The following is a 23,650-nucleotide window of genomic DNA, read 5'->3' as shown; positions in this document are numbered from 1 at the left end:
CTTGATATAAATGTTATTTTATTTTCTCACAACTCAATTGTTGTTAAAGTTGCATAAGTGAAATGCTCCTTTTAAAGTTGCCACAATGCCTCTAGACCCTTTTGCTTCCCCTAGACAATCTCTGCTCTGTAGTTTTAATGCAACTAAAGCTCCTTCACACCTTGTTCTCAGACTTTGTGGTCTCTGGCTCCTCGTCACCAATTCAGTGGTGGTAGGGACTTTCAAAGGCAGTAATCCACCTCTCTGTCACATGGTGGCTTAGCCTCTGAGTGGAGTATGACAAGTGTGGGCCCTCCTATTGGTAGTGGTAGAGGTTGGCCAAATTTTGGTAATGAAAGTTGTCAGTGCAGCTCTTCCAAGTAATTCCTACTCAGCACTAGTTATTTCTCCTTCTTAGAGGGACTAGGGAAAGAATAGAGAGAAGACAGCAACTAAAGAAAGGTGATTACTTAAGGACCCCAATGATGTATGGAGTCTGAAGGATGACAGATATCCTCCTCTACCAGCCATGGCCAATGCTCTAGCCAATTGACGACTTTTTATGTCTTGTTTTCTCTCCAAGCTTAGTCCATGTTATTTTGGAATGCTACCCATTTGACTTCTAAGGGGTGATTCGACATTCCCCAACCTTTTTTTTTGTGAAAAATGTATGCTATTTTTTCATTAATGAAAATGGCTACTATTCATCAGAAAAGGAACACTTTGCACTTGACTGAAAATTTGATTCAATGGATGCTATTTCCCATCCCAAACTATAGCCACTAAAACTAAATCATTTAAAAGTATATATAAATCATTAAAGAAATACATAAATGCAATTGATGATATGCATCAACAACCCCAAACATTGTAGTAGACATCAATGAACTATTAACAAAAGCACATTATATTTTTAAGTCATCACAAGATGGCATCTATACACTTATTTATGCTGATGACATTTATTTCCTAATATATATTGGTAATTAGGAGTCATGGGGGCATCCTCAGCATACAAGCCCCTCTAATCATTTGTTCGTAAGCAAGGGGTGGTAATTGTTCAAACTTTGGTGCTTTACACTTTTCGAGCCCCTAACTTTCCCCCCATTGGTAAAGCTTATGCAGTATGTAATGGCACATTATTCATGATCATGTGTAACAAGTTGCTGGTGCATAATACTAGTCCTTGGAAAGCATTTGAATTTTGAGATATAGCATTACAATTCTTCACAGATAGGTGTGAGATTGAATATGATTGAGTCTGGAATTGTCTAGGTTGAATCTCAAGAAACTCTGTAGCTTTTTACTTTTGGGAGGTTGTTTATGCTTGAAAACTTGGCTGTAGCTGTGTCTCAATTTGATCTAAATCGATGGGTTATTTGAAATATCCCATATCTCATTGTCCTGGTTTCGTTTGCCTGTTTGCTGCTTCACTGTTCAAGGGTGGGCTCTTTCAAAACTTGTTACTATGTATATCAAAATTATAATTCTGAACAGAAAAGTGAGCTGTAGCATTTCACATATTTTTCCATGTTAATGCAATCCAAGGCTAGATTGTGGAATACCTGTTAATTGAAAGGAATCAGCCATCCACATATCTAAACACATCTTATGGTACAATAATTATAAAGTTCATAAGAAGCTTATGCGAAGGAATGAACCACCATATACATAATAGCGTGAGATCAACCATGCCCATTTAGCCATTTTGGATATTTCTATCATATGCCATAGCTCGGAAGATTGGAAGTAACTAGTGCAGTTTTTAAAAGTTTTTAGACAATTTCAGAGTCACGGCCACTCTGATTGCTACAAATTCATAGAATTGTAATATACATTTATCTATGAAAAGAAACTTTGAACTTCAATCAAATGGGTCTATCCGTGGATCATGTTCACTTGCCATTACCATTCCAGTGCATAGACATGTCGGACACATAACCTGCAAGCCACACAAAATCAATAAAAGCATTGAACAAGGAAATAAAAAGAGCTTTAGCACTTATAAAATGAAGATTAGAATGGTGCAAGAATGGAAGTAATGTTAAATCATGAATTTAGTTTTAAAAATCAACATTTTAAAGTTAAAAATTTAAAAAGTGGATTTAAACTTTGTTATGCCAATCGACTGACAATGGAGGTCAGCAAGCCCCAACTCTAATTGAGGAACAATAATCATAATTGGATCAGCATGGAACTGATACCAAACTAGGAAAACAAGTGCACAAGAGTTGAACTTTCTTCAACACAAATTCTGCTATAGGATGTCAACATCATATTCTGTTTCCTCGAGACTTAAAAAATCATTTCAAGCTTTCTTCTACCAATGAACTAATATTAGATGATTAATGAAACCGTATTTTGATACACAAACACACTAATATTCTCTGTTGTCCTTCCCTATCTCTTATCTTTGACCCAGAATAGAGTATCCCACCCAAGCTCAAACTTCGGCAGAAAAAAGACAGAGTTCAAGGCTACAAGCTTGTTGTCATTGAAATGTTATATTCAGGATACGACCTCTATTACGATATAAACCTGCAAATTTTGAATACAAACAAAATTAAAGATTAAAACATGTAAAAAACCAGATGTATTTACCTTCCCCACACCCAAACAATTTGGGCATTTTTCAGTTGTAGGTAACTGCAAAGGAGAATTAGAATCACCAACTCTTGCTATTGGTTCTGCAACTACAATTGCGCCTGTACTGGAACAACGACCACAAGCTAGATATCCTGATATGCAAGGACACACTAGATTATATTTCATGTTTAGGATAAATTCAAACAAAATTTTGATGCAATAGCTTCCACCCAAAATGTTTCTGAAAGAAAACATAAAAACTAAAAATCTTCTGCTGATGGTTCCGAAGTGCTTTATCAGTTTCACATAAATGACACTAAATTTCAAACAAAGCACTCAACTGAGGGCGCTGAATAACTAATGTATGCATGAATAAAATTACGACATCTCTTTAAGACAAAGAGAAATCCACGGCAAACATGATTTCCTGCCACAAATCCTTTGAAATTCAAATCAAGTTTGTTGATTCCATATTAAGAATAGTAAAATAATTCCATCTTTAATATTTTCATCAAAACAATAGGAATATGATATTGTGTTTTCATGATGACAAGCCTTTTACCAAATTGAATATAAACCAACTCCATACACTAAAATCTTAAGTATAATTGCTCTTCTGAAAATAACCTCTCAAGAGCTGTAATAATAGCTAATTAACTGCTATAGTTTGGCCATCCAATTGTGGATGTTATGTGGTGGATTGCTACAACTTACTAGAAAGTCTAAAACTTTTTCATGATGCTGGCAACTCTGTTGGAAATAATAGAATTATGGTCTAGACAACAGTGAGTGCATCCATATACTCCATACATTAACAGAGAAATTTTGGATAGCTTCTTGACCTGAGCTTGTCTTCTTTCATGGAATCAAAACAAACATTTTGCCAAAATGATTCAAGTGGCTGTTGCTTGTATAACCCCCAACTTATGATTGTTTGGTTTTCTTGTCCAGCATTATAATAAACCTTGCTACAGCCACATGCCTTTTGGGCCAATGCAAATACTGCTGCAGCTTAGCAATCATTTTGAAAACCTTAAAGTGACGTCAATTTTAGGCATATGTCCATCACGAGATGAGACTCTGTTTAAGGCACACATAGCTTGTCAAATTCATACAATAATCCTTGAAATGATAATCAGCTGACCTCCACAAGCCACATTAGTGTTGAAATGTTTCCACAAAATTTTCATCTTGCCCAAGATTCCTCCTCCTAAACCTCATGAGGTGAAAAAAATCAAGCTGCATGATGGTACCAATGGCTGCTGCAATATTTGACATCCAAGCTCTAGAAAGCAATATCCACTACTTAACCAGCAAGTTAGACTGATATTAGCATCCGATCCCTTGAAATGTCAGAATTGCTGCAATTTGTTTGAGTAGGTACAATGCAAGGGCTAGTGATCTGGGTACACTTTCCTTCCACATCAGATAATGCTTCCACTTCTTCATTGTTGGCACTAATGCATACGGTTCGTTTTATATGTCAGTAATTTAAAATTACCCCAGAAAACAACTCAAAGCGATAGAAAAATGCTCATATCTGCTACCTTATTTGTTGTCCCCCTTTTGTACTTAATAATCATGTCCAACTGCTATTATTTACTCATCTATTTAAACACTTCCTTGGTTGTTGCACTTTGTTTCATGCATGAGAACAAGCAGTGCAAGGGCTTATGATCAGAATGCACTACCCTTTTGTTCCCTGTTAAATAATGCTTTCTCTTCTTTATCACGTACTAATGAGTATAGTTCCAGTTCATGTGTAACAGTTTGAGAAAAATGCCCAGGGAAAAATGAGTGATAGAAAATGGCCTTCCTTCTTGCAAATGCACTACTTTTATCAAATACCTCAATGGCTGCTAAAAATTAGGTAAATAAAACTCAAGTGTTGCATATTACAATCTTCAACCCATCAAGCACATTTTATGATTTTTACTCAGGAAAAGACTTTCCATTTGTTGACAGTTCTTGGAAAGAAGCTGCAGTACGGGAGAAGTGGCTATGTAGTTTCAAAGAGGTTGTACAAAATGTGCAAAGAAGTTTATTTTGATCCTGTTCGAAACAGAGATACACAAGGACATGTCCCTCAACCGTAGTGCAAGGGCTGATAATAAGAATGCACTACCCTTTTGTTCCCCATAAAATAATGCTTTCTCTTATTTATTGTGTAATAACGAGTATAGTTCCCTTTCATATGTCTAACCATTTGAAAAAACTGCCCAGGAAAAAATGAGAGTGATAGAAAACTGGCCTTCCTCCTTGCATATGCAGTACTCTTATCACATACCTCAATGGCTGCTGAAAGTTAGGTAAATAAAACTAAAGTGCTGCATACGACAACCTTCAACCCATTCTAAATTTTACTAAGTAAAAGACTTTTTATTCGTTGATAATTGTACAAAATATGCAAAGCTTCTTACTTTGATCCTGTTTGAAATAGAGATGCACAAGGACATGTCCCTGAGCCTTTTCCTGCTGTCTCATCCCCACAATGTTTTGGGGATGGAAAGAGATCTCAGAAATATCCTCGGCATCCCTTAATTGGACCAGTTACATCCCAGAAACAGCACTGAACTCTCCAGAGATGTACTGGAATCACTGACCAACACAGGATAGCTGGTGACATTTATGGCATGCCTCATCTGTCCCAAAGATAGAATGTGATCATCCCTGAACAGTAAATTGTAGATGAAAAACATGCAAATATTCTCGTAGGTTAAAACTGCTCACAAGTTAATCATAGAATAACTGAACGCAAGTTTTTATGAAAACTTGAACACAACTCACACATACTCACTGATCACAGTAAAAACTTGCAATTACATAAGAAAAACTTGGCTGTGCTTGCAAAATACCATCTGGCCAAAAATGTTCACAATTTTCATCATTTTCAACTGTTGTTATTTTTAGCAATAGTCAAGGAAGAGTTTGCAGATGTTTGAGAGCTCGTTCAAGCTCTTATTTGGCTCCTAGTAGCAGGATTTGCAGCAGTACGTTTTGTTTTTGTAGTCTATCTTCAAGGTATCAGTACAAAGATGCTTATGTTTTTGCTTTGTTTTTGTTGTTCTTTTTGTTTTTACTAACTAGGGTTTTCTAGTTATTTGTTTTATTTAGTTTTTATATTTTTCAGCCCATTTTTTTTTTGCTAAGGTTTTGTTTTGAATTTTTCATTTTGCTAGAGTTAATTTCCATTTTTCGCAAAAGAAATGGCATCCACAAGTTAAATAGGTAGTGACAAGCTTAGGGAACTTGCTTGGAAAAATGTGATAGCAGGTACAACATATAGCTAGGAAATCTGCAATTATTGTGGGACATATAAGAGGCATAAATCACCCAAATATCACTATGCATGAATCTGTTGTAATCATCTACATCAAAAAGGATATATGTTCAATAACTAGATTTACATCCTTTAGCATACATCACACCATTTCTACTAAGATAAGATTATGCCTCTATACAACTCCATTTTGTTGATGCATATATGTTGTGGTCAACTAGTATTTGATCCCATGTTGAAGGTGGTTCATGAGCTCCTCACTAATGAATTCACCCCTTGACCTAGTCATATGTCATTCAAGAAGTGACAAGATGACCTTTCTTACAAGGGCTCAGATTCTTTCAATTTTGCAAATGCTTGATCTTAGCCAGTCACACAATATTGGACATGCTATAATTGGGCATAAAATAAAACTGAAAATATTGGGCATGACTATAATTGGTTGTCCTTGATGCACAGAAATCAATATGCACCAAATCTACAGGACCAGGGGCTCATGTTTCAGCAATAGGAAAAGGAGCCTAATCACAATTTTGTTTCCTAGCATGACTGCTGAAGCAAAGAAACTACTATTTTCACAAAGGAGAGTCAGTACACCATGTCTTATTTACTGAAGACAAAAAAGCAGCCCAAACTAGGATGACCAAACCTAATATGCCAAAGAGTGGTACATGATTGTTATTTAATTACAAGAGCAATGTATTCATGGCTTACATCAACCAATTGAAATATTTTACCAAACTCTGAGGCACATCTACAACTTCTATTGCAAGTCTTGTCCCAAAAGAGACAAAGTGTCTCGCAATTATACCTATCAAATTCAACATTTAAGTTGTGCTCTAGCAATTAAATTAATAACCAAAAGTTCTTAGTGAGCCTTGAACATAAAGAACCTTCTTAAGTCAACCTTTGTGAGTCTTGAGTGGTAGAAAAATGTCACCTATTGCTGCAAGAGCATCCAAGTGCATGAGTGATCAGCATCAACCAGAGATATTTCAGGTTTTGCTTTCTGTTTTGTTCGTGTTTTCAATTGATTTTTGATGATTTGTCTTGAGAGCATTGTTCAACTCATTTATGACTAAGTGAAAAATATCACTTTGATGAAGTTTGAAATTTTTGGAAAAAGTTTTCCATGCTCACAAATTGGAAGATTCACCAAAAAGGTTCTAAAGTTTGTGTTTTTGTCAAAAAATCAGATTTGTGAAGGAACTGAAAAGCTGGATTGCGAACTCCTCAATTTTGCCAAAAAGGAAAGTTGATGAGGCCCAAAATGGAATGGTTATAGCTAGAAGCCATTTTTGTCAAAAGAAGACTGTTTTGACACTTCCGCCAGTTATCAAACTCATACAAACACTGGAAAAGGTTCGCATAAAATCAAGCTCATTAAAAAGGAGAAGATGAAGAGTCTTGTTTCATGACGAGAATGTTTGCAGAAGGCATTTCAAAATGATAGCATTTAGTGGTCACAATTCCTTGTGCTGAAAAGACACAATGTATCCTTGGAAGTTGAAAAAGTTTGAAAGACATTTCAGTTTCCATAACCAACAATTCTTCATAATAATTTAACTTCCAATGCAAACAGTATATATGGAAACCATTGTATTCTCAATTCTGAAGAGAGGAGTTCAACAAGAAAAGAGCTAGAATATTTTATTGCTCACAAGCATGCAATTTTTGTGTGTCAATTTTGCACAGGTGTCAGTCAAGTGACACAAGCAGGTTATGCCACTGGATGATTGAGAAAGTAGAGGGGCTGCTAGCAATTAAGGTTAATTTTGAAAACAAAGATATTGTAATAAAAAGAAGACTAATTTTTGAATGAGTAGTTCTTGAGAAGTGTAACTAGAAAGAGATTGTAATATATTCCGTTGTACATTGTATTCCCGAACACTGTACATGATTATAATGTTTTAGAACTTCTTTAATTAAGTATTGTTGTTTGGCTGTGTGGCTGGGAGGTTTGATAAGACCACCTGATCTTGATTGCATCACCTAGACTTGCACTTCATAGACAATATCATCGCTAAGTCAAAATTGCCCATACGAAATTGAAGTGGTTAGGTTGTAAAACTGTTCTTTTTCTCTTCATGTTTTCTAGATGCACTGGAATCAACATACTAAACAGGGATTAGAAATGTGGGGGCCCGAGTTTCTACACCATACAGAAAATCTTCCTCATGAAAGTCCTTGTTGAAGCAACACTCCCTTGTTGCTTCTTGCTCTTTTTCTACCAATGGGGATTCTTCATGTTCCCTTGAGAATTATGGTGTAGCTTATGAGAGTTGAATTCATGCCAGTTGGATTCACCATTTGCAAATGAATTAGAATGTAATTAATATAATGACAAATAAATATCTCATATATTTAATATAATATATATATTATATCTTAATCCAGCTAAAGCTATCAAATGTTAACACTCCCTCCTAGCTTAGAGAGGATAAACAAGATTCATACACAATATGAATAACATATTACCTCAATGTAAATAATGGTTACTAGAATGTCAACTCATGTGATATCCGATCGATGCTACAAACATCAACACTCTCTCTTAGCTAGGGAAGATAAACGATATAATCATATTACATATCTTGTGATCACATAACATATGATATGAAGTATCATATAACATATAATAACTAGTTTTACATATCATCTAACTCGTGATATGAGGAATCACCTAACACGTGATACCTAGTTTTACATACTACCTAACTCGTGATATGAGGAATCACTTAACAAGTGATACTTAGTTTTACATATCAGCTAACTCGTGATATGAAGAATCACTTAACATGTGATACCCAGTTTTAGATATCATCTCAATATGATATCAAAGATATGGTTTGAACAAGAATATCAAGTCTCATGATATTCACCATAACTCAAAATTGTTCAAAGGCAATGTGCATTTACCATAGGAACATTCATAATCTGTAGTGATCAGTTTCAGCCATCATACGATGTCTATCATGATAGAAGATTAACTTATTGTAACATTTTCATCTTTCAATAACATCAACAAATGCAAGTGATAATCATTTTGAAGTCGTCAATTCCTCATGATTTACACAGGGCCCATAAGGCATTAAAATGATATCATTAGTATAATAATCAATTAAAGCAATTAAATCAAGTTTACCTCATAAGTGTTTCACCTTCAATAGTGAAACTCCCTCTCAATCACTATGATTGAGATGTCACAAGATGACTAAACCCATCTGCTCCCTCTGAAGCTCGAGCTCATCAACATTTAGACCTCTGAAGATGTCAGACTCCCTCTGAATCTGAATTTCATATGCTTTTGTCCTTGTGTTTCAAATATTTCCATTCATAAGGTGAGCCCATATAGGAAATATAACGCATGAATCAATTTCCATTATTCATTCCACCTTAAATACATATGTGTGGGACCTTATGCTTCTTATGCTCATAGGACCCGCTTCCTTTTTAACTTGTTTCTTGTATTCCGACCTCATATCCTCTTCATGGTTTACTCCCTCTGAATCAATAAGATCGAGATCACCAAAGGTGACCAAATCACATCCTCTATCTCGCCCCCTCTCTTTCAAAGTTGCCCCAAAATGAAATGTCAAGCTCCCTCTAAATCTCAATCTCTCTCTTTTTGCTGCAAGAACATTCTCGGAGGAAAAGATCAAGGCACATAGCTTTTATAAAAATAAGAGAGATAGAGAGAGACAGAGAGAGACTACAATAATAAATAGTTTGCATAGTGACATAAAATCATTTCAATAACATATCTATAAAGATGTAATTTAACTATATACTTTGAATATTGAATGCATATATGCATGTATTCAATATACTAAGTATATATCTTTAATCTATGGCTTCACATATTATTACTTTATATATTTATATAACCACCATATATTTTTCCCAGCTATACTATATCATATAATATAAGTACAAAATAATGTTTAATAATGAAACATATCTAGTTTATAAATATATATATATATACATTGAACATATATGCATATATAGATTCCATCTTCTGTGTATATATCTTTATATTTTCAATATAATATTACCACATATAAAAATTTAATGTGATCAATTTATTAAAGCTATGTATATATATATATATATATATATAAAGTAAATCTACTTTCATATAATAATTTTGCATACCACCTTTTACCTTGTACAACATGGTCTTTATGCTTAGACTAAATCCCTTTGAAGTTGGTTGACTGCTATATGAAAGCGATCGATACTTGTTTGATTATTATTCTTACTTCCTTCTAATTCCTTCTTACAACAAATGTGAGTGCGGGCTATGATATATTTAATATTCTTTGATGGGCCCACCTTCTATGTGGCCACCAAGGGACTGTGTGGATGCATCTGTGTAGCCACTAATGAACTGTACCAAGACTTTTCAGTCTTCCTTATGCACCCTTTAATTATGGTTGATTGATTCTTAGTAGTATTATATAATGGCCGACAGGAAATATCAAACTTGCACTTCATGTTCTTTGTAAATAGATCCTGGTTAGACCCAAACACTCTTTTGCCTTCCACTAAGCACTTAAAATATAAATTGTCGAAGCAAGTAGAATTTGAATCCAAAAATGCTCTTGCACTACGATTCTTACACTCTCAACAACCTATGTGCAAAGTATGGTTGCATGGGATCCACATTGTGCATCGTTTTGAACACGTGCAGTTTTCTCGAAAGCGAAGAGCACTAAGAAAACCCCATCGTGAGCCCACCAGACAATGTAACGAGATCATGGAGGGAGTGTCTATGGAGAATGAAGGCATGTAAATGCATAATCTATTATCCATCCCTCCTTGATACATGTGTATTTGATAATGTTTGAGGCTTATGCTTAGCGTCCATCAAATATCTCTGTCCACTAATTTCATATGTTTGTTGACTGGATCGAAATATATCTGTGTTGTGGCATTGCCACACCTTTGTTGATTACTGATGTCATACGTACAGTTGTATTGCTTGTTGTAAGGTTTGACTGTCTTTTCTTCTAATCCACATTTGAACCTATGTCGTCCAAGACCTTTGTAATAATAGAATTTCAATCTTTGTCTTCCAACGACTATTCTTCATCCTTGTTTTTTTTTACTGATAAGTCTGCTCTACATTCAGACTCAACCAACCATCTCCTCGTTGTCTGCAAAAAATAGTATTATTCACATTCTTCCTCTTTAATGATATCTGAATAAGACTATTCAAATCTCCCCATATGATCATAATATTTGTTCGGGTTCTAAACGTTGGGATTGACTTCGAAATGAATGGCTTCTCTCAACAATGATCGACTTGTATAAAAAAATAAATGATCTTCTGAAATGATCCTTTGTATTCTTCTTTGTTACATTTGCAGTTGGCTTTGATACCATATTAAGGTTTTCCGGCAAATGTAATAGCACTGCCATAATGTGTTAGTATGTGTTTTCCAAATGGCAGCCATCTTTCTAATATAGGATATAGTATGGATAGACATGTCTCTTCACGGGACATATCTATTCATTAGAATGTAATTAATATAATGACAAATAAATATCTCATATATTTAATATATTAATATATATATTATATCTTACACTTATATATATAATATATATTTGCCCTATAGTTTATCCAACTAAAGCTATCAAATATTAACACTCCCTCTTAGCTTAGAGAGGGTAAACAAGATTCATACACAATATGAATAACATATTACCTCAATGTAAATAAAGGTTTCTAGAATGTCAACTCATATTACATTTGATCAATGCTACAAACATCAACAAGCATATCATACACAAAAATTACCCTTCCAAAGTATATTGTGGAGGTAGGAGGGAAACAGTGAGGAGAGCAACTCCCCATCATCAGAACCATCTGAGCACTTAGAGGAAGGAGACAAAGAAAGAGAACTTGAAGTGGACGTAGTGGACCTCTTTAAGAACATATTATGGAGAATTGGGAGCATTTCTATATCGGGCACAAGGATAGGATGAAAAAAACCAAAGACTCCAGGGAGAAGGGAGTATAGGCACCACTACAAAGAACGTAACCAAGATGTGAACAACATAGGTGGAAGGGTAAAAGATCCACGCACTGTTGAAGGTGCAGTAGTCGAAGGTGGGGAAGATGCATACGGCCGCGAAGGAGGTGTTAAAGTTTGTAGCTGCGATAGAGATCTTTATCTCTTGAAATTTGGACGTTATTACCGTTATTGTCATCTTCAACTGAAAAAGACACTTAAGTTTAATTTGTAATATTAAATGTAAACGACATGTGTCATTCACATGCATTGAGGCATGAATATTCGAAGAGTTATAATTAATTATAGGAGTTATGAGAATCTCAAGAGACCTTCAGTTATAATGTGAAGAGTCTCTCCTATTGTTATATATTCGCATCAAGCAAAGGATATTGGACACTTGAAAATTTCATTATCAAGAAAGATATATTTGTGTTGTGTAGCTGGGTTTTACCCTTCATTCTAAAAGGGTTTTCCCAAGATAATTCAGGTGTTCTTTATCTTAGTTTTCTCTCTTCATATTTCTGGTTATCGTCATGGATTTTTGGGCTTTAGTTTTAACATGGTATAAGAGCTTGGTTGGGTTACAGCATATAAGGATACCTATCATTGCCTTAGTTATCTAAGGATTTTATATTGCCTCTACAATTTTTTTTAAGGGATTTCTGTGTGAAGTGTTGTATGATCGTCCATATTGGTTAACATTTACTTGTTTATGTGAAAAGAGCCATGTTGGTTCTGTTAAAATTCCAATCCATGGATGTGTTGTTAATTCTAGTGTGGGCTCCTCTTGATATTGAAATTGAATGTGTCCTATCTTCAATAGGAGAGGATGGAGCAGTTAGATCTGCTAATTTTTGACATGTTTTTGGCCTATCCGCTAAGTTTTGTCATGTTTCCGTTGAGCCTAGAAATCTATAGACATTTTTTTGTCACCATTGTTAGTTCGTACAGCACGATAGTATTTGTGGTTCAATTGAGCTAGGTTCTTTATTTGTCTCTTCTCAGCCGTTTTTTATATGGAGCTACCTCTTGCGACGCTAGTTGTCTTCCAATAGCTAACAATTATATCCATGAAATCATCTTCTTCATTCCCACGGTTATGAGATATCAAAGCAGAACTCATTAGATTGCCACGTTTTTTTTATCGGGTTCTATTTATGCAGTTTTCGGTGGTCAATCTTTATAATTTTTTCATTTATCCTATTCATCCCTTGTCTAGTATTAGTTTTGCCATGTCGTATCCCTTGTGGCTTTATTAGTAATCTAATGAAGAAACAACAAATGCGATATGGACGTGAATGCATGTGATAAAGTCATTCAAGACAATGGGAAGCCCAAGCTAAAGAAAAGAAGATCACTCTCATAACTCGGAGTGTCAAAGGCGACACCTTGTAGTCAAATTCAGATCAATCCTTTGATTTGACACTTTGTAGTCAAATTCACATCAATCCTTTGAAGTTGGAGGAATCTATTTCCGCGTCGAGTGCACTGAACGGCCGGAGTCAACTTACCACAGCAGTAGCATAACCATATTATGCTCTATGACGAGGAGAAGGGCTCTTAGTTCAAATTTGATTATGTTGTGATTTTGCGAGTGGTCGTGTCACTATCGATGGTGACTGTGAAATGAATGAAATCAAGATTTAAGACCTCATCTGTTAAGGAAATATTTGAAATGAAACATCATCGAGATTTAAGAGCTCGTCCATTAAGGAAAGATTTTGACGGTTTTTTGTCTATCATATTCTTATCTGGAGTTATCCTCGCAATTACCTACTATCAAGAGGAAGTTTACTAAAGGTTATCAAAGTGCAAGATCATAATCCCATCACTGCTCGCATCAGGTAGATTATTTTTTCCTTCAAGCTTTGATGGTATCAGCGGAGAGCGTTATTCACATTCATAGGGTGACTCTTTCATAATGTTCATCTTGCATTTTATTTTTATCTTTTTGTTACTGACAAAGCTGTTGTGTTAAGAGTAATTGATGATGGCATCCCCCATCATAAAGGAGTGATATATTTTGAGGTGAGAGTGGGCATTATGTCAAACTAGCAAAGAATAAGGAATTATGATGCTACTGTAGTCGGGTTGGAGTCCTTAGTTAGTGCTTGGCAATCTTCATGAACATCCAGTGAAAGATGGGGAACAAATCGACAGAGAGGTAATTGTATGCCTTTTTCAGGTATTGTGGTTTTATTTTTAATCTTATAATCTTTCTCTAGAAGCTTGAGAAGAAGATTTTTATGACGATTGTTACTATTGAATGGAGACTTCAGTTTTGAAATTCGATTTTGCAGTAATATCAATTAGTGTCATTATGTGTTATGTCTCAATGACATTAGAGTCAATACACTATTGAATGTAAAAGATATATTTCTACATATGTATTGCAGTGTAATTCTGGTTGGAGTCATCTATGATTATAATACTCTTAGTTTTAGACAGAGGCTTTATAATTGGTATTGTCTTTGACTGATACTGTGAAAAATATTCTTGTGTGAAAGGATTTTGTTGAGAAAGCAGCATATACTTAAGGAGTAATGCTTGGCTCCATGGGAGTTCAATGGTTTTATATAGTTGGGAAATGCAATGATTAAGAGGTAGATGTTTTAGCTTCAGAGGAAGGCTTCATAATTAAGAGGGAGTGCTTATGGAATCCCCTTCATTGTCATATTTGCTTGTGATGCTTATGGTATTTGAAAAATTGACTTAAATGGAACTAAGTCTCATTTCATTAATGCCCATTTCTATTATTGTGTGAATAAATGAGATTGTAAGATCAGCTCTGATAACTCTTTCACTATGCAATAGTGAGCATCATGTTGAGAGAGTCCATGATGTCATCAGTAATGGGAGTTGGATGTCATGTTGAGAGATTCCATGACAGTTCACGTTGAGAGAGTTCGTGAACAAAGGCTTAGCTGCGAGTCTTGCAAATCTTTTCATGTTGAGTAATTCCATGAATGAGTAATTGTTACAAGTTTTCATGCTGAGTAATTCCATGAATGTGTAATTGTTATAAGTTTTCATGTTGAGTGATTCCATGAATATGATTGATTGTTACAGGTTTTCATGTTGAGTAATTCCATGAATATGATTGATTGTTACAGGTTTTCATGTTGAGTGATTCCATGAATATGATTCGTTGTTATAGGTGTTCATGTTGAGTAACTCCATGAATTATGTTTTGAATTCGTATGATCAGAATTTATCATTGACATTTTTCATTGCAGCTTTATGTGACTCTTCAGCTAAAGATCTCCCTCTTGCTAAGAGGGAGTGTTAAAGTTTGTAGGTGCAATAGAGATCTTTATCTCTTGAAATCTGGACGTTATTACCGTTATTGTCATCTTCAGTTGAAAAAGACACTTAAGTTTAATTTGTAATAATAAATGTAAACGACATGTGTCATTCACATGCATTGAGGCATGAACATTCGAAGAGTTATAATTAATTATACAAGTTATGAGAATCTCAAGAGACTTTAAGTTATAATGTGAAGAGTCTGTCCTTTTGTTATGTATTCACATCAAGCAAAGGATATTGGACACTTGAACATTTCATTATCAATAAGGATATATTTATGTTGTGTGGCCGGGTTTTTCCCTTCATTATAGAAGGGTTTTCCTAGGATAATTCTGGTGTTCTTTATCTCAGTTTAATCTCTTCTTATTTCTGGTTATCTTCATGGATTTCTGGGCTTTAGTTTTAATAGGAGGAATCAACCCACCTAAGTCTAATAATGTGCATGATACCTACCATCTGTGGCAAATGGCAATTCCCCCGGACAAGCAAAAACTGTCCAAATTTAGTGGCGATGCATTGGAAGATCCTACGCACCACCATAAAACATGCATGACCATCTGGGAAGCAAGAGGACAAGAAGACAAGGACTATTGGTTGAAAGTATTCCCCACCACTTTGAGGGGCATAGCAATCGATTGGTATACAAACATTTTGGCAAGGAATAACACAACGTGGAAGGACTTGAAAAAAGTGTTCCAAGCAGAATTCAAGCTACTCCGTGATGACAACAAAATAGTAGCCGAGATATACAATACGTAGCAAGGGAAGAATGAGATAGTTTGGGCCTACCTTTATAGGCTAAAGAACTAATCTGTAAATTGGAAGGTCAACCAAAAAATGGTCTAAAGAAGAGATGGTTTATAGAGGAGCTAACACCATTTATTCAAAAGAAGATGAAGGTTGTACCCCCACCCTTGTACGGAGAGGCATGTAATATAGCAATGGATATTGAAAGTGAGAAGAAGACATCACGACACAAAAAGAGGGTAAGTGACGATGACACCTTGGATGGTAACAACAAGGGTAAGTCTCGAACGATTCAGGCACTCAACAAGGACATGTTAAGGATGATGAGAGAAATGAGGGTGGAGAAAGAGACAAGAAAACAAGGAAATACAATGTATTGAGTACAAAAATGAAGGGCATAAAAGAGCTAATTGTCCCAAAAAAATCATTTTGTGACATCTATCAAGTACTAGGACACTTGTTGAAAGAGTGCCCGTACAATGTAAAGGTAAGGAGTACTGAACTAACGGCCAACTACGACTCCCCACCTACCACACCACACAGAGCCACCAATTTGAATGCCTCCTTAGGAAGCTACCGCAACAATAGGCATGAAGGTAACAACAATATGGCACAAAGTCGAATCAACTACGATGCAAAGAGGCAACCAATGTGTTGGCACCCATATGGACCTAGTATTTAAAATTTTCAGTCTGAGATCCTGAACCTCTTTGAACTAAGGTTCAATGTAGTTCGAAGTGGTTTGATGTTTTGAAATGATTCATCTTGTAGGTTCATCGGTTGTCTATATTGAAATTCGGCTTCTAGTTTCCATGTCTAAGTTCAAGACCAATGGTTAAAGTGTATAAACAAAATACAGATTATGGGTTTGAGATGCAGATTTAGAGAAGTTTAGAATCCATGTTCGATTCAACACCAGAATTCAGTTTTGGCTCAAGGTCTAAGTTCAGAATGATAGGCAACTTGTTGGTATAAAGTTAAATATTCAAAATATGGATTTCGAGTTTGCAAATGAAAATTCAGGGTGTAGGTTGATGATTCAATAAGTTGTGAGCTCGAGACATTCATAATTCCTCATCATATGCTTCCACAACAAGAAGTCATCTTTGTGTTAAAAAGATTGAGCACATCGATCTGTGTATTGACATGTATACCTTGTTCACCAAGAATAGTAAATATAGGAGGTGCATGTGAATCATGCAACAAATTTTGAAAGCCAAAGTAACTCAATATATGTCGAATCTCGCACCATCCCAAGCATAGTTGGATGAAGATACACTTGTGATCGTTTGAAGAAAAACTAACAAGGACCATATTGACTCAAAATTGCATGCAACATCTTACATACTGAGTGACATCATTACTGGCATATGTCACATCAAGGATCAAAAAGAGGGAATATAGGTATTCAGCGAGCATTTCACTTGAAATTTGCTAGTGAATCCTGAAGATCACACTTTCACCATAACGTGTGAAAGCTCAGGACTCCCAAATCAAAAGAGATTCATGCATTGCAAACATTCTGAATGTTTTTCCAAACCCACTAGCACACCTATCGAGTTCTGCTAAGTTTGGGGTGATCCTTCTCAAAGGTCAAATTAGAGATCATCTAATGGATATATTTCATGGGCCTGTTGAAACCAATTTTTGGATCCAGTGCAAAATGATGATCAAATCACCGGTACGGTGTAGGCACCGAGATCATGGAGAAAAGTTTTAAAACTTCAAAAAAAATTCACACACAACCATAACCTGAGAACATCATGACGGTGTTTTAAGAAGTAAAAGATCCTTCACACTAAAATATAAATAAAGCGTCCGGAGATTTCAATCAGGAAATGCCCATGTGTACTCTAATGGTCGAGTTTTGGAGAGGGATGTTTTTCTTTGACTCCAAGCAGTGATGGTGTCGGAGACATTATTACATTACATTGGCGGTTTATATGAGAAGGGGCATGATTTTGATATCCCACTTGTCTTGGCTTTGTTTCGTCATCAAGCTCGAAGGAAATTAATGCCATGTCAATTTCACATGTCACGGAGAATCGAAAGGATGCTCTTGCCGAGACCTTACATCGGGGGTGTGTAACTGAATGTCTCAATTCAAAGGTAACCCTGATAGAAAATAGAGTGGAGTAATCATTCCCTCACATAATCGAAATCTTAGATTTACATAATCCATCAATAATCTCGCGACAGATGCACAAAATGTCGAGGATTATAAGAGACAGGGTTGTGCACTGACTACAAATATATAAATCAGAGCACAAGTTTTATCGAATATAGAAATCAATTGGGTCTCAAAGACAACACACAGGCAGTTAATAATTCTTCAAACATTCAATGACTCTCAGCGGCCCCTTTAAAGATGCTTGGGCATAGTGAAGAAAAAAGCATAAAGCCAAATAGTAACGAGTCTCTTAGGAGCAAGATTGTGGAGAAAAACAAAATGTGTTAAGTCACGGGTTTTTGTTAATGATAATAATAATGAGGAGAGTGGTGTTGAGTGGGTTTTTTTTCTGGAAAGGATAGCATACTGATCATATATCCAGATTGTGCCAAAGAAGATAAAGACCTCCACGTGCCAGAATCTATACATTTCTCAATTATGACGAGGCAGCACTTTCCATGCATGGGGTCCCGAGAACTCTAAATATTGGTTGATTTAAAGGAATGAGACACTGCATTATGTACACATCTTTATGATGACTTAAAATAAACTTCACAAACCTTATAGATAGATATTCGTCATCAAGAGAGAATTATAAAAGGATGAAAAAGATTTCAGGGGAAAGAATCTCCAACAAGCAATTATCATAACTGATTGACCTCATCGGGATTGAGGGAAATTATATAATCTTTGAGAATGAGGGGGGAGGGGTTCCAGTTTTTCCCAATTTTTCCCGTGCTTCTAAAGGGGGAAAGAGAGCAGATTTTGGGGTTGTGGAAGAGCAGAGCTCTTGTCCTTTTTATAAACTTTATATTAGGGAAAGGGGAAAATCTTGATTTTATCGTAATGCAAAGGAGGGATTTTTCTGTTTTCTTCTAGGTAGTGATTCTAATGCAAATGTGTAATAAGATCTTTGTAATCTTTTACACTTTGGAGAAGGGAGATTTGGAAGATAATTGCATATCAAAACTTGGAGTTTGGGCAGTTTTCTTTCCACTGATTGTGAACTCTGTATGGCTTTCAGTTTTCTCTAGATGCATTTTAATGTCGCTGTTCTCTGATTACGTTTTGATTTCAAGATTTTTTTGAAGCTCTGATTCTTCACTTTCTCAAGGGGATGGAAGATATATTCCTTGTTTTCGTTCTCTATGTAACACAGCATTTGGGTAAATGAATTGTGTGTCATTTACTGTCCATTTTCGTTTCAGTTAGATTAGTTTTTTCGCATCTATTTTGTGTTTATGGATAGATGTTTATAAACCTTTTGTGCTTTCTGGTTAAAAGCATCCATATTTGTATTTCTATGAATTCATTGTAAATCTTACACGGGGAGCTATACCCAGATAAATTCAAAGGGCATTTATACTTTTTCAATATTGAAGTGACCCAACTATTAGTGCATATTTAGTCTTCTTACTTGGGCTTTTGGGGTTAATTGTATTTATTTTGATACAGTGCAGAAGATGCAATGAAAGGGGATACTTCACACAGGAATGCCAAAGCAACCAAGGTGGCGGAAGCATGTTGTGCAAATGGTGTGGGTTAGGGAACCATAAAAATGTTGGCTGTCATAAGGGGAAGGTCATGAACTTGATAGCAGTAAAAAAATCAAGCAGAGGAAGTTTTAGGAATCACCATATTCCAAACCAAGAAAACCACATACTGAAATCCACACATGGAGAAGTAAAAGTTGAAGGAAGCTAGAAGGGAAATGGAGATGGCAGTGGGAAAAGAACACAAAAAAACCCATAAGGCCACAAGTACCCTGACTCAGTCAGCATCGGAGGCTAATATCATAGAATAGATATTAGAGGCCACTGTACCAGCATGGGTGATAGACCTACTCGAAGCATTGTCGCAATTGAACGTGACAATCTCCAACATGGAAGAAACCAAGGTGGCCAGGGGAAGGACAAGAACATGGACAATGGAGGCGAAGGATAAACGCCCAAGAGAACCTCGTTCATCTAGAACCAATGTTGCTCACAACTGGAGTAGGAAGGACCCCTATTATAGAAGAAATGGAAATCATGGGACACATACTCACCAATACCATCGTAGATGGAGGATTGGGAGTAAATGTACTCCTCGAAGAGATATGGAAGGCATTGGGAAAATCGACACTTTGGCCACCAACATTCCATTTGGTATGAGCAGACCAACATGGCATAAAGCCACTAGGGCCACTCATGGCATAGAAAGTGATCATTGGAATACAACAATTTTTTCTGCTCTTTGTAATCGTTACTCCAAAGAAGGGGTACAAGACTCCTCGACAGAAGTTGGCTCATTATAGAAAACGCCAACCATAACTAAAAAAGAATACACTATCCATTGAGACCGAAGGGAGGAAATACATCATTGATCTTAGAAGCCAAACAGTAAGCCAATTGTTGGCATCCGACTTTGACTTGGAAGAAGAAGAGTACAACGAGAACAGAGGGATGGAGTTGGATGATGAGGGTGTCCTAAGATTAGGAAGCTTCTCAGAAGACGAAACCAGTTCCCTTAATGGGTTGTTCCACTAGCAAATGGAGGATTATGAGGTATTCCAACCTAGTTTCCACATGCTCGAAATTATAGAAATGGAAGATGGGGACAAGTACCCAACAAAATATAAGGAGTACAAGGGGTAGCCAACATAGGTGACACTCATGCCCATCGATTTGGAAAGGACAAGTGAAATATAAAGAACCAAGTATGAAAACATAAATTTGGGAAAAGAGGAAGACCCAAAGGAGATCCTAGTGGGCGATGACTGGGACCCCACACTAAAAGCAATGACATTTAAGATCTTTCTGGAATATAAAGATGCATTTGCTTGAACATATAAAGACTTGAAGTGTGTACCACTGGAACTATGTGCACAAAATACTCGTAGTCCCAGGAGCAAGGTCGGTACGGAAAAGGTTGTACCATGTGAATTAAAACTATGCTGCCAAGATACAGGAAGATAATTGCAAAGATGTTGGATGTTGGAATTATTTTTAAATTACAGAAAAGCAAGTGGGTGTCACCAATCGTCATCTCACTCTGAAAGGAAGCCAACCAAATTGGGATTTGTGTAGACTTTAGGTGTGTTATTGCGATCACAATTAAAGATTTGTGCCCAATCCCATTTACGAATAACATACTAGAGGAGGTGGTTGGGCACGAGATATACTCATTCATAAACAAATTTTGGGCTACAATCTGATCAGTATTGCAGAGGAAGATATATTAAAGCCGACTTTTGTGGTAAAAGATGGAGTATATTCTTATAACAGAATGTCAATCAGCTTATGCAATGCCCCTGCCACCTTTTAGAGGATTATGCTCCAAATCTTCGACAAAATGTCCATAGGAAATTTGAAGGGATTCTTGGACGAATTGTCAATATACAGCAGCTAGAATGCATGAAGCAGTGCCAGAGGGTACACCTGGCACTCAATCCATAGAAATTTTGGTTCATGGCCCTGCACGACAAACTACTCGGTGATATCATTTCCAAGGAGGGATTGAAGACCTAGATAAAATAATAGTAATTATTGAAAGGAAGATCTAGGAGATGAAACAAGGGTCAAGTCTTTTCTAGGCCATATGAAATACTATCGGCGATTTATCAAGGGATTTCCAAAAATTTCCTTACCACTAAAAAAACTAACCAGGAAGGGTGGACCATTTACAAGGGGAACCCTAAAAAGGGCAAACCTATCATAAGCTATAAATTTCAAGGAGGAAAACAATTACAAACACAAGGCACCATGGCCTCCAGTAAAAAGAGGAACAAAGGCAAAGACAAAGAGGAAGCCATTACAGTAGCAAATGTCATATTTGAAAGTGTCTCCAAAAGCAAGTGCCACGGCTGGTGGGAAAGCATGGATGACGGTCATCCATTAAAAGTTGCACCACGCAAAGCTGAGGTAGATAAAATCATCTTCATGTCTATCTTTGATTTAAAAAAATTTGAACTTGTGCTTCGTACCATTATTTACAGATATGATAAAAAGACACACAAGTCCACAATCAAGTATTTGCAACAGACTGTTATAATGTCTTTGTAATGTCCCCCATCTTTTAGGCCCTCAATGGAGTTCTTAGCCTTTCATTCTCCGAAGACTAAGTGGAGAAATAAGGAGAAATAAATTAAATTAAAGTCAATAAATAAATAAATCTAAAGGTGACTTTATATTTAATTAATTTAATTTTCTATAAGCACAACTAATTATTATAATTGAAAAGGGGGAAGCTTTTAAAGTGCATTTTCTAGAAGCACAACTAATTATTGTATTTGAAAAGGGGAAGCTTATAGAGAGTGCAATTAAATAATATTTTATTTCCTTCTAGAAGGGTGAAGGAAAAGAATAAATAGAGGCGAAAGCTTCATTGTTAGGCATCCGATTATTGTCAATTGCATTTGATATGAACTTGGGAAAAGAAACTAAGCGTTTTTTATTTCAGTTAGCCGTTGGAGAGCATCAATTCTTCAGTGTTGCAACCATTTGAGGTGGTGAAATATCCATTGAATTTGGCATTCAAGAGAGCATCATTCTAGAGTTCTATTTGTGCTTAAAGTTAAGGAATAACTGAAGGGTTTGAAGAATGTTGAAGGACAATTGAGTGCAGACCTAAAGATTCATCTTTGATAGCCATTAGTAATTGTTTTTTCCTTGCTGCTACAGTACACGTGAATAGTGCCATGCTACAGTATACATGCTTGATTCTGGTTGCAACTTTCATGTCCATCCGTGGGCATCACTTTTATCAGGTTTCTCTTGCAACTATTAGTAGTTAGCATTTTAATCTTAAGCATATAATTTTGTTGTTGTAAGTGATAACTTAGTATTAGAGTTGGCATTGTCATAGTCATTATTGTAAGCCCATTTGTCTTGGCAAATTCATAGCAACAATTTACATAGGAATGAATTCAATAAAGGAGATATATGTTGCATACATTTGTTTGACGAAATGTCCATCTAATAGCATATATGATCAGCATAATAGTTGTATGTCAATTGCTTGTCAAAATGTTAGTTGGCTATAGGTATGCATTCTATATCTAATTTTCATGTATATGCATTGAAAATACCAAACAGAACTGCACTTGCATATTAGTTCATTGTAAGAGGTATTCTAATATCATGTGCGAACTTTCTAAATTTCTTAGCATCATTCAAGCTATATCAAACAATCTGAAACACAAAAAAAAATTTAGAAAAGAGAAAGGCAGCATACAAGTGTTTGAAAATGTTCCTTGAGCTAAAATCAGTCAATTTGGGCAAGGGATATTACATTGGTATCAGAGCTAAATCCTACCATCCTAAGGGTTTAGCAATCACATGCAGCCACCTGGGGTTGGTTCTCACAGATTTTACACTCACAAGTGAGCTTTGTTTGACAGGGAACAAGAATTTGACAAACAATCGGACACCATGGGTGATAGGCAAGAGCGTAGCCCACCAAGAGATAATAGACATGAGGATCAGGAAACAAAGGAGTTTTTCAGAGCAATGGTTATAGGACAAGAGCAGATGGCTCAGGCTTTGTAGGCACTCAAGACCATGGTTTAGCGCA

The 23,650-nt window shown here is 36.0% G+C and overlaps 1 protein-coding gene across 2 annotated transcripts in view; it reads right to left on the bottom strand.

Annotated features, from left to right (window-relative positions):
* Positions 1-1,588: 1,588 nt before the first annotated feature.
* LOC149554893 (protein ORANGE, chloroplastic-like) overlaps positions 1,589-23,650 on the bottom strand; it is a 168,977-nt gene continuing 146,915 nt past the window's right edge. For both annotated transcript variants that reach the window (XM_089828910.1, XM_089828911.1), the window contains exons 7-8: positions 2,581-2,717; positions 1,589-1,921 (exon numbers count right to left, since the gene is read on the bottom strand). In XM_089828910.1, the coding sequence (XP_089685036.1) occupies positions 1,844-1,921; positions 2,581-2,717 (215 nt within the window). In that variant the 3' untranslated portion in view covers positions 1,589-1,843. The remainder of the gene's footprint in view (positions 1,922-2,580; positions 2,718-23,650) is intronic.

This window comes from Cupressus sempervirens, chromosome 5, assembly GCF_028749045.1.
Source record: "Cupressus sempervirens isolate cs-2001-9-10 chromosome 5, ASM2874904v1, whole genome shotgun sequence".
Taxonomy (NCBI): domain Eukaryota; kingdom Viridiplantae; phylum Streptophyta; class Pinopsida; order Cupressales; family Cupressaceae; genus Cupressus; species Cupressus sempervirens.
The sequence above is the reverse complement of the archived record's forward strand: the minus strand, read 5'-3'. Positions and strand labels throughout refer to the sequence as shown.